A 12,156-nucleotide genomic window follows, 5' to 3' on the forward strand; every position below is an offset into this window, starting at 1 on the left:
TATAGGAGAGAGTGGGCTGCCAAGGGCAGCCAGCAGTAGCTGCCATTGCAGCACTGAGAAGAGAGAAATAGAGTGAGGTTGAGAGTTGCCAAAGAGGAGATGATTCCTCCTCCTCTATTGTTGAAAATCTTGTTCTCTCCCTATATAATCAAATGACTTCTCCCGTGGATGTAGGCGGTTTGCCGAACCACGTTAAATATTGTGTCAGTGTGCTTGCCCTCCGATGAGCAATTAGCAGTACATCACCGGTCGGAATTCCCAACAAACCCGCCTTGGACAAATTTAGTGAAGGGTGTTTTTTTTATATATATAAGTTTTTTCATAAAAGACTTTTTAAAAAATTTAAAGTGTAATGTCATTCAAAGGTTTTTTTTTTTTTTTTTTTACAAAAAACAAATTAAGTGTAATTTCTTTCTCTTTGCTTTACATAATTGCCGTAGCATATTGATCACATTACTTGCCATTTTTCAAGATGGCAAACTATCATAGATATTTCTATCGTTTTGCATCTACAGATAGATGTTTTTCCAATTACAATATTTGTTTTTTTAGCAGTCCATTAATGACCAAAAAAAAGCATAGAAATACAACTAAAGCCCTAAAACATGCAAAATAAAACAAAGCAAGGACTAAATTAAACTAAAAACAAACATTAATCGTATTTTTTCACGTCTATAATAAATACCGATTCTATCAACATCTTGAACCTTTAATTTTGATAATATTTCTCCAAGTTGTATACTATGTCATGGATTTCTTCTCTCTCGTTTTGCCATCCTTGATTTCTTGGCCTCTTTCCTAGTATAAATTATTCTTTTTCCAAAATCCATTAGAGGCTTTCATTTGAAGCCCATCCATACACGAGTTTGAACTTTGAACGAAACCATATGATTGTTGTGGCCAGTTTGGACGAAACCATAAAATTCATATTACATAGCAGGTTCCACTCATATTTCATCTTTGTACTCTTCAATTTATTTATTTTTATAGCAACTACTCTTTTTATATTTTAATATTGATTAAATCCCTCTTCTCTTTATTTTATTTTGTAAAGGTTCCTCCATTATAACATAATAAGTTAATTAAAACGTCAATATGACATCTTTTTGTCATAATATCAAGCTATAAATGCTTTACAACTATTATTTTGTGGGATCCATATAATAACTCTTCTATTTTTAATGTTTTATCTATTTGAGATAAAATACATAAATTATTAAAAAATATATATAACTTAATTTAGAAAGATGGGTTAATTGAGTTAATATAATTCAACCCTTACATAAAAATGAAAAGTTAAATATCATTTTATTTTTTATTTTTGATTTTAGTTTTTACATTTTATTTTTATTTTCAAATTTTTGGAATTATGATATGAAAATTTGTTAGGTCAAGGCCGTTGGAATATTGCCAATTATGTTGTTGCCTATGTCAAAGAAGATGGTTGCTATGTGAGAGTCAAAGAAGGAGGCTACAATGGTGGGTTGTTGGTGGCAGCCAACAACCATTGTCCATTGTCAAAGTTTGGTAAGTTTGGCAGCCACCATTGTTGACAAAGGAGCAAGAGGAGTTGACATTGATGCCTATAAAAGAGACATGATTTTAGAGAGCAAAATGAGAGTGAAAGTAGAGCCAAATATGAGAGAAATGTAGGAGAGAGTGGGCTGCCAAGGCAGCTAGCAATAGCTGCCAATGCAGCACTGAGCAGTAGCTGCCCACGCGTCTTCTTCACCCGGATGAGTTGACCCGACCCGAATACCAGTATGAACAGTAGATGTGAAGCCTGAGAATAAAGTATACAAAAAAAAGGGGGGGGGAGTTTATAATAATTTAAAAGTGTTGTTATATATATAAATATATATATATATATATAATAGATGGGGCTAAAATAAGAAAAAGGGAGAAAGATGGGACCAAAATGAATTAAGAAGAGATGGGACTATAAATACCCATCTCTTCTCTCATTCATGACCGGGGAGGTAACAAAAAGAAAAGGGGAGGGAAATTTTTCAGATTTTCCTTCATCAAGCCTAGGAGAAGACACCTAATTTTCTATTCCAACACAAACCTTAGAATTTCTACGTGGGAAGACAAACTTGGGCAGGAGATTTGCAAGAAGAAAAGTGACATAATTTCTAAGAGAAGAAGGGGTGGGAGGCCGGCTGCTTGTAGAGAAGAAAGGGGTTATGAAACTTTAATCAAATCAGAAATCAAACCTAAATTTTCCTCCAGGAGGAACCGCGGGAGGAGTGCAACAACAGGGAAGCGCAAGTCGAGCGTCTACAGCAGGTAGGTACTCGATACCTATATCTCCTCTTGTTAATAATTGTTGTAGCTAATTATTGAACTATATATATATATATATATAAAGAAGAAGAAGACTTGGTTCATATTGATGAGGAAAAGAAAAAGGGGGAAATGAAAGGTTAAATGACGGGAAAATAGAAATGGAGGACTAAATTTAAATTATGGTTCCTTTTGGAGGAAATGAACTGTGACTACGAATTTCGATAATGATTGTTTCTCGAAATTGATTAGCCTGTCCCTGATATGGGAGGCTAATGATGTTAGCCAAGCTGGTTAACATCGGCATTACCGATACGTGGGGGGAGAAATATGAAACTTGATTAACTATTCGGGTTCAGAATAGTTAATGATATCGGCGGGTGACGTCGATATCGGCAAAATTTATAGACTTGATTAACTATTCGGATTCAGAATAGTTAATGATATCGGCGGGTGTCGTCGATATCGGCAAAACTTATAAACTTGATTAGCTTTCCGAGGTGAAAGCTAATGATGTCAAGAATCCTTGACATCGGCATACCCGATGACCTCCTTAGGTAGCAAAGAACAGTGATTAATTATTTTGGTTCAAAAAAAAATATATATATTAAATGACATCAATAGTCATGTTAGTGTCGGCATTTTCATGAGTTTGATTAGTTGACCTCAGGATGGACAACTAAAGACACTAATGGAGGTCGTTAGTGTCGGTATAGTCTTCCTAAGGTGGGGAGAAGTAGTTATAGGAAATAAACTGGATAATCCTCAAAAGGGATGGTGGTGGTGTATTGAAATTGCATATGACTTAAGTAGGTAGATGTGCTATATAATTTTTCTTCCGTGAATTGTTTATATTTTAGTTATTTTTAATTTTATGGAAAATTTGTGTTTTGCAGGTCCCTCCCATTCACGTCAGGAGTAGAATTTAGGTTACTTATCCCTTTTGTACAAGTTAGGAACTTAAGGATCTTTCATGTAATTTTGTTATGCAGCAAACATGTAACCTGGATAGAATAGTATGCTCCTTATATTATTTTGGTTTTTGGAATATTAATGTATTAATCTATACTTGGAGAAAAAAAATTTATAGCGTAATAGCTTATGTTCAAAACGCTAAACTGTGTTGTGATTATATATTAAATTTTAGTGCTTGGATGGTCCTCTTAATTACTAATTTATGCATGTGATATGAGATGGAGATTGAGAATGAAGAATTGTCCTAAATATATTCTCAAATGAATAAAATGATTGAATGTATCAATCATGGATGTAATTATGGGTGGGATGTGATTATAATTGTGTGCAGGATAAATTATCGATAACTTGGGATCTCCCGGTATAGGGGAGACTCTGGCGAAATTTCGTTAGAAATTTCGGTGAATTTAAAAAAAAATAAAAAAATAAAAAAATTTCTCCATTTACCCCTTATGTAGGAGTTAAATAAATATATTGATTGAATTTTTGAGATTGTTACAGTAGATATGTCAACATAGTGGGACCCACCTGCCACGTCATCAGCCGTGAGCCGAGGGATAGGATTCTGTGTAGCGGAGTCTACGTGCAATCGGATATGAGATTGAATCTGAGCTGTTGATCAGGCCAGAATTGTTTTGATCAAATCTTAGCCGTCTGAAGTGCGATTTGGACGATTCAAGACATGTTTCCAGCTAATTTGATCATTCCGGATGCAATGGTATGGTCCGATCGTTGAGATTCGAGACCAAAACTGGAAGTGGTGAATTATTAAAGAGAGATTGCCCGATCAGGAGGCATCTGAAGGTCAATTGAGATGAAGAAGAAGAAGGTGCACATGTTTGCCCAAGTACATGTGCTAAACTGTTAAATGGGAAAATGTAATGCCTTGATGGAAGGCAAAATTGGGACACTCTGGACACTCGATCATGTGGACGATTTGAGGTGGAGAGTGAAAATTGACGAAGACCAATCTTGATGAATCTAAGCACTGGTAGTCTCGCCAGATGTTGAGAAATCAGGTATAAAACTAGGATACCCTAGATCACTTGTAAAGGAAAGCCGCAACAAAGCTAGCAAATGGTTGTATATACAAAAAGGCAGTACGGTGGATAGATACATTCTAAGAAGTTCTATCTAGGAGATTGGGTTTTAAGCGGGACCAATGTGACCCCTCCAAATCGTTCCTGGGAACTTGCTTAGTTGAAGGATCATCCACACAGTATTATTTTTGTATATGTAACAGTTTGTAATGAAACTGTTGAAGACTAGCAAGATGACGACATACAGGAACAGTTGGGTTCCGTATGTTCAAGGATCTGATGGAGTGGTGATTTCTCCAAAGAAGTTAGATTCGGTGACTGTAATTTCTCGAAGGGAGAATTATTGAAGACCCTGATAATAGAAGAGAAATACAACAAGGGGATAAAGATTGGCACCCTATTTTGACTTGGATAAATGTTGTGACAGGATGAGCTGCTGTCAAACATAAAAGCAAAAAATAGGGAGAAATCTAGAGAACCGGAATTGTATGAGAGCACACAGAGATTGTGCAGGAGTACCCGTAGGATCCAACGAGGTACTGTAATGAGACAGTAGGTGCAAGGAGAAGAAGAGTTCCCAGATGAAGCTTAGAGCAGAGACGGTGTGAAAAAGTTGTACAACAAGAAGTCTCTTGTGCTCTTGATGAAGGCAACAAGCGATGACCTTTCCAATGCATGCAATGATGAAAAGATGAGTTGTTGCAGAGGCACCTAATTGAGGGGGTGCAAACGCCTGTGATAAAGGCGACCACCTATGATGAAAGGCGAAGACACTAAAGAGAGTGGTGTAGGTGGAGCTGTCAAGTAGAAAGGCGTAGAAGCTCCAGACATAGAAATCAAGGTGGAGGATTGCGAGGAGTATGCCACAACTTTCTCTTTCTATATAATCAGTGGCAGTAATCTCTCTCAAGTCCACATGGTGGTAGAGAATCTTGGAGCCACTGGAGACATCCCCGATGAAGGAGGATGTGGCCGTCTCATGACGACATGCAAAGACACCTAAGACAGAAGGTGTGAGGACCATGATATGGGTCCAAGATCAGACCGCCCCATGACAACGGGTGGAGACACCTTAGAGGAAGGTGTGTGGGCCATGATATGAACCTAGATTCAGACCGCTCCACGATGAGCGGAGACACTTCGGATGGAAGGTGTGAGGGCTATAATATGAGCCCAGATTCAGGTCGTCTCATGACAACAAGCGGAGACACCTCAGATGAAAGGTGTGAGGACCATGATATGGGTCCATGTTCAGACCGTCTCATGACGACAGGCGGAGATACCTCGGACAGAAGGTGTGAGGACCTTGATATGAGTCCATGTTCAGGCCGTCTCATGACAACAAGCGGAGACACCTCAGACAGAAGGTGTGAGGGTCATGATATGAGCCCAAGATCAGACTGCCCCATGACAACGGGCGAAGACACCTTCGAAGAAGGTGTGAGGGACATGGAGCCGCATGACGATGAACAGAGACACCTCGGATGGAAGGTGTGAAGGCTACAATATTAGCCTAGATTCAGACTGCCGCATGACGACGAGCGGAGACACCTCAGGAGAAGGTGTGAGGGCCATGAAAAGAGCCCAGCCCCATAGCCAATATGATGGCTGGATATAAGTGGACAAATGTATAGCCAATGAAGAGGCTATGATGAGTATGAAGACAAATGCAGGATTGACTTTCATGGATATTGCTCATATGCTAAAGATCAATGAGCTAGAAGACATTTGCCTTGAACAATAAGTGGGTGACTTGTGGAGCATTAAGACGCAACTACTATGAAGGAGCAGAGGGCACGCGCAGGTTCCGAGAACAAGTTGACTCTTGTCAAGGTGGTGAGCTCGATGAAAGCATTGTAATACTCAGAGTATGAAGATAGATATGGATCAACCTTTAATGGGCTGCCCCCATAAGTAAAGTTGGATGCTACCCGGACTCTTGAGACTAAGAGTGAGAGACTCATGGAGAAGTAAGGCGTGGTTCCTAGGGTGGAATAGAGGGCAGACGCAACTCCTGGATGAGTAGACTCTTGGAAGAGTGGTGAGCTCGTGATCACATTAAAATACTCAATGACTATCGCACTTGGGGATATCAGTTTGAGGGGGTGTTGTAAGCCTTGATGTAAGGCTTGATAAATCATTTCAGGCCAAGCATGGTTGATATGCTTGAAGGGGAATGTTGTTCCAGAGACAAGCGTTAAATACTCTTCAGATGAGATGTGACAAACCATCTGGTTGAAGTGATCCTTTGGAGTGAGCAAAGGGGTGCTTGGTTGACTCTGGTGATTGAAAGGTTTGGCAAGTACCTGTAAACTTGGCCACAGACATTCTCAGAATGGTAAGCTTGGAAGAGCTGCAAGATGCAAGCATGTGCTGAAGAAGCAAGAGGACAGTTGCCCCACATAAATGGCAAAGGGGGTGATTGTTGGAATATTGCCAATTATGTGGCTGCCTATGTCAAAGAAGATGGCTGCTATGTAAGAGTCAAAGAAGGAGGCTATAATGGTGGGTTGTTGGTGGCAGCCAACAACCATTGTCCATTGTCAAAGTTTGGTAAGTTTGGCAGCCACCATTGCTGACAAAGGAGCAAGAGGAGCTGCCATTGATGCCTATAAAAGAGGCATGATTTTAGAGAGCAAAATGAGAGTGAAAGTAGAGCCAAATATGAGAGAAATGTAGGAGAGAGTGGGCTGTCAAGGCAGCCAGCAGTAGCTGCCAATGTAGCACTGAGAAGAGAGAAGTAAAGTGAGGTTGATAGTTGCCAAAGAGGGGATGATTCCTCCTCCTCTATTGTTGTAAATCTTGTTCTCTCCCTATATAATCAAATGGCTTCTCCCGTGGATATAGGTGGTTTGCCGAACCACGTTAAATATTGTGTCAGTGTGCTTAGCCTCCTATGAGCAAATATCAGAACATTACCGGTCGGATTCCCCTACAAAGACTAAGTATCATCAAGGTACTCGTACCTATAATATTTATCCCTAAAAGGGTTAGGTCAAGGCTAAGTTTAGGTGCTATGAAATCAATCAAGGAAAGACTATAGTTCCTTGTATGGTTGTTAAAAATATATTTTTTTAACATGTTATGAAAAATATAATGTAAATTTGAATTATAAACTTGGATTGTTTAAATTGTATGTAATTTTTTTTACTAATTATATATTGACAATTCTAGCCAAAAAATTAAATTACATTAAAATCTAACGAAAAAAGTCAACAACATTATAATTAATGAGTGATTTAAATAAAATATGAGAGAAAAAATAATATAAATCAATAAATTAATTACATAAAAAAATAAATAGACTCAGAATAAAACTTTTTAATACAAAAAAATTACTGAACTGTAGGAAATACATGTAAATCTAGTAAGAAGTTCTAATGGTTCTTTTTGGGTTAGAAGCCAGTGAGCCTCTAGCATATATAGATCTTGAACCCAGATCCGTGCATTAAATTCGATGGCTCGAAGCAAACAAGTACAGATATTGTGCAGTCCAGGGATGTGAATCCTCAAGCATTCTGTATATCTGTATTCGCACCAGTACTTGCAGAGGACTTGTAGACAGGTAAAAATAATACATCAACATAATTATAGCAGAAAATATTTAATTTCTCTTATATGCCTTGGATTTGGCTAGAAATATATATATATATATATATGCTCTTCCTTTTAACCATCAGAGCCAATCTTCTACCGTGCATCTAGCTCTGAAATAGTTAGGTCATTTATAGATGATGATTCATGATTTCCTGATGAAGAGTCCACTGCGGGCATATTCCTTTCCGTGAAAAAACCAGGTTGCTTTGGGTCAGGCAATGAATTCTCACTGCCCAACATCAAAACCACAGATGACATATTTGGTCTGTCTTCCGGCTTTTGTTGCACGCATAACAGACCCACATGAATGCATCTCAATACTTCAGATACAGAATACGGGCGATCAGACATATTGTCGAGAAGCTCCAATGCCCTCTCTTCCGTCCACAGTTTCCATGCCTGGAAAACAAAAACTTCTTATGAGAAAAATTGTTAATACATAATTAAATTAAATTAACATGTTTAATTTTATCCTTACATGTCCAAGAAGATTATGGTAGTGATCCGGGTGGGAGAATCCTCTATTTTTCTTCCCACTTATTATCTCCAAGACTAAAACACCGAAGCTGAAGACGTCGGATTTCAGTGAGAAACGCCCATCAACAACGTACTCAGGGGGCATGTATCCACTGCGGAAAAACATTATCAGAAAAAGTTTAAATGGTGCGCAGATTATACATTGTAACAAAATAGGTGTAGAGTGTACTTACTATGTTCCGACCACTTTATTTGTGTCTGCTTCAATTTGGTCTCCTCCAAACAGTCTAGCCATTCCAAAATCTGAAATTTTGGGGTTCATATCCTTATCTAATAATATGTTGCCGGCTTTGAGATCTCTATGGATAATCCTTAGTCTAGAGTCTTGATGAAGATAAAGTAGTCCTCTAGCAATGCCACCGATAATGAGGTTACGTCTCTGCCAGTCCAGGAATTTGTTTCGTGTTTGATCTAATCAATTTATCATAAGGTTATGTTATTCTGATGTATAAATGAAACATCATAGAACAAGCAATCTAACTGCAAGAAACTCTAACCAGTTTATCGGGTACAAACCGAAAATAAAATAATCTAGGCTTTTGTTGGGCATGAATTCATAGATCAACATTACTTCATCTCCTTGAATGCAACAGCCAAGAAGTTTAACAAGATTTCTGTGCTGAAGCTTAGCTATCAAGATAACTTCATTCTTGAACTCTGTCAATCCTTGCCGAGAACTTTTTGAAAGTCTTTTCACTGCTATTTCTTGCCCATCAATCAATGTACCCTGCGAATCGTTATTTACTGAAGTTAGAATATCTCATAGTAGATGATCTCTCAGCTTTGAAGCACGTTGTTATATACCTTATATACCGGTCCAAAACCACCTTGTCCCAACTTGTTGTTGCTTGAAAAGTTATCCGTTGCTTTTACTATGGTGGCCAAATGAAACGATGGTAACTCCATGTCTTCCTCTATTTCTGAATAGCAGAAGATTGATCAGTTGTCAGCAATGATAAACGAACAGCTTCTCCTTATCAAAGCTAATTTGACTAATAACATGATCTAACAAATGCTTCATTTTGTTATCGATGACTAACATAAAATTCTACAATAGTAGTAATCTACCATGCATACTATATATATCAACAAGGTCCATGTTCTGGAATAAGAAGAATTGTCCAAAGTACACTACCTTGCTTTCTCTGCTTCTTTCTCCATATATAGAAGGTTAGTCCTACCGTAAGCACTCCCGCAAAGACTGTGGAACCGAGTATGATTCCTAAAAGCTTCTTCTTACCAGAATTTGTGTTTGACGTCGTCTGATCTGAAAACCCACAATAAACACAGAAAGGAGTTCTGTTTTATTTGTAATCTGAAAACATTTAAGGAACATACAACTTCCTCATTTAAAAAAAAAAAAAGAAAAGAAACAGAGAGAAAGAGTGAAAAAAATACCCTGCTTGAGAATCATGGGAAGAATATTGAAAAATACCTGTTTTCAAAGGAGGTGGCATCCTTATGTAGAGGTCTTGGCCCCCAGTACTAAACTCTCTCATATCAACCAATTCACCAAACCAGAGTATGCAGCCACTGCCTTCTCCTGTGATATTTGAATTTGCATATGCCGTGCAATTGCATTTTTTTAGACACTTGTCCTTGCATTCTACTAGACTCATGCTTGTATCATACCAGGAAAGGGATGTATCCGGCAACTTAAGCCCTGTAAAATTCTGAAAGATGTCCTGTGTGCAATTCAATGGACTCCTTCTAGCACACCCTTCACTCCAATCTGTAAGAGATTTGCGTTCAAATCCTTCCAAGCAAGTACAATTGTGGGATTGATCGACCATTTTGCAAATCATATGTGCACCACATACTGAATATTTGTCACATAGATCTCTTGGTGCCGAATATACTTGTGTCCAATTATTATTTTGAATTGAACGTAGAAAGCGTTCCACGAATCCTGACTGATTCACAATTAACCTCGTCAACAATACACCCGATTTCAGGATTTCATAACTATAATCAACTTCAAGAACTGATCTCGAGGTAGATAAAATCATGTACAAACTAAAATCATACTTCAAGAACTGATCTCGAGGCAGATCAGGAATCCCGGTGAAACTTATTCCATTCCATGAACCCAGCCTACAGTGCTTCAAAGTTCCATTCTTGATGACTAGCTGTGGAAACCCCTGACGATCTATCCCAAATGAAAATTGGCCTGGACCAGGATCGTCTGCGCTCTTCCATGATGTCAGGTTTCTATCCACACCAGTTTCTGAATTCCATCCGATCATCATTCCTGGTAGAAACGTATCACAAGGATATTCAAAACTCTGCCATAAAATGAAGTTACTATCCTTCCCATCTTTCACAACTAGATTTCCTGTATCCAATAGCTGCATAACTGGACTCTCAACATTTGTTGTGTTGTTGGATGACCAAATTATTTCATTGTTTCCGTTGAGAAGAAGCAAAACTCCTTGCTGGGTGAAATTTAGAAATCCAGAACGATCCTTAAGCGGAATTTCTCTATTGGCAACCCAAATAACTTCTTTATGAGCTGACAATTCATTCATGAACCATACTCCCAAAAATCGATTCATTGAATTTCCTGGGCTAAAAAAACCCAGTTCAAAAGTTCCATTTGCTGAAACTAGAGTACTCTCGCCATCTTTAATGGATTCATTGGAAGTGATACTGCCTTGTGCAGAAAAGGCTATTGATAAAAAGAGTAAAAAGACGCAAACCAAAAGCATTGTAATGCTAGTAAATGAATTAATAAGGCCTGGACGCATAGTGATCTCCATTATTATCAAGCTTGTAGAGTAGTGGAAATAGCCTTATATGGCATGAACAGCAGTACAAGTGGGGGTAGGGAGTAAAAGCTTAACAACTCACTGAAGTTGACCCATAGATCTATCGCACCTACATGAATTTATCTTTTTTTATGAATGAATTAATTCATTGATCAATGGAGAAAGAGTAGAAGTCTGTCATATTATTATTACAATTTCACTACTTCATATAGCAACTCCACCTATTTGTTCTGCTCCAAATTTTAAGACAAACATTTACTGAAATTTATTAAATATACTAGGATTGATACAGATGATATGTTCTTAAGATCTCTCGAGAAAAGATTTATAAGATTTAGCGTCAGTTAATGTATAAACTAACTCTAAACATAACTTTACCCAGCTGGATAAAAAAAAAAAAAAAATCCTTCAAATAGCTGTTGCTCTAATGTCGACCTGCACTGCTGCAGAGTCTTAAAAGAATTTAAGCAACCGAGGATAACTTGTTAAATTCATGATTCAGAGAATAAAATAATCTAATAAAATAATTATAAAAAAATATAAAATTTATTTTTAAAAAATCAATGTTAAATAATAAAAATAGAAAATAAAATAAGTAGAAAAAAATTTCAACCAACATTAACTTTCCTAAACTTGTAACTCAGGTTATTAAACCGGAAACACACCACCTGGTAAAAAGTGCAAAAAGAAAGTTTGCATTTTCTATCTATATATATATATTATATAACTGATTATAAATCATGCTTGTTTTAGGAAGTTAATTATTATGACTCGATCCTCGAATCCATGACGGACACATAGACAACGTCCTCCACCAGACTCCTTACCTATGCAAATCCAAGCATACATACAAACTTCTCTTCCTATTAACTCAATTAGAGTTAAACACAACAATGATAACAATATAAATCAACAACTTTATACAAAAGTTAATACAAATTATATAATTGTGG

The 12,156-nt window shown here is 37.5% G+C and overlaps 1 protein-coding gene across 1 annotated transcript; it reads right to left on the reverse strand.

The window, feature by feature from the left end:
- Positions 1 to 7,604: 7,604 nt before the first annotated feature.
- On the reverse strand, positions 7,605 to 11,520 carry LOC118036325 (G-type lectin S-receptor-like serine/threonine-protein kinase At4g27290). Its single transcript, XM_035041997.2, has 7 exons — positions 9,871 to 11,520; positions 9,571 to 9,702; positions 9,240 to 9,355; positions 8,952 to 9,162; positions 8,609 to 8,846; positions 8,377 to 8,527; positions 7,605 to 8,297 (listed from the first exon to the last, which is right to left on the reverse strand). Exons 1-7 carry the CDS (start codon positions 11,192 to 11,194, stop codon positions 7,992 to 7,994), a joined length of 2,478 nt encoding a protein of 825 aa, XP_034897888.2. The 5' UTR covers positions 11,195 to 11,520; the 3' UTR covers positions 7,605 to 7,991.
- Between the last annotated feature and the right edge of the window lie 636 nt (positions 11,521 to 12,156).

The sequence above is a fragment of the Populus alba genome, chromosome 1 (genome assembly GCF_005239225.2).
Source record: "Populus alba chromosome 1, ASM523922v2, whole genome shotgun sequence".
NCBI classification, from domain to species: domain Eukaryota; kingdom Viridiplantae; phylum Streptophyta; class Magnoliopsida; order Malpighiales; family Salicaceae; genus Populus; species Populus alba.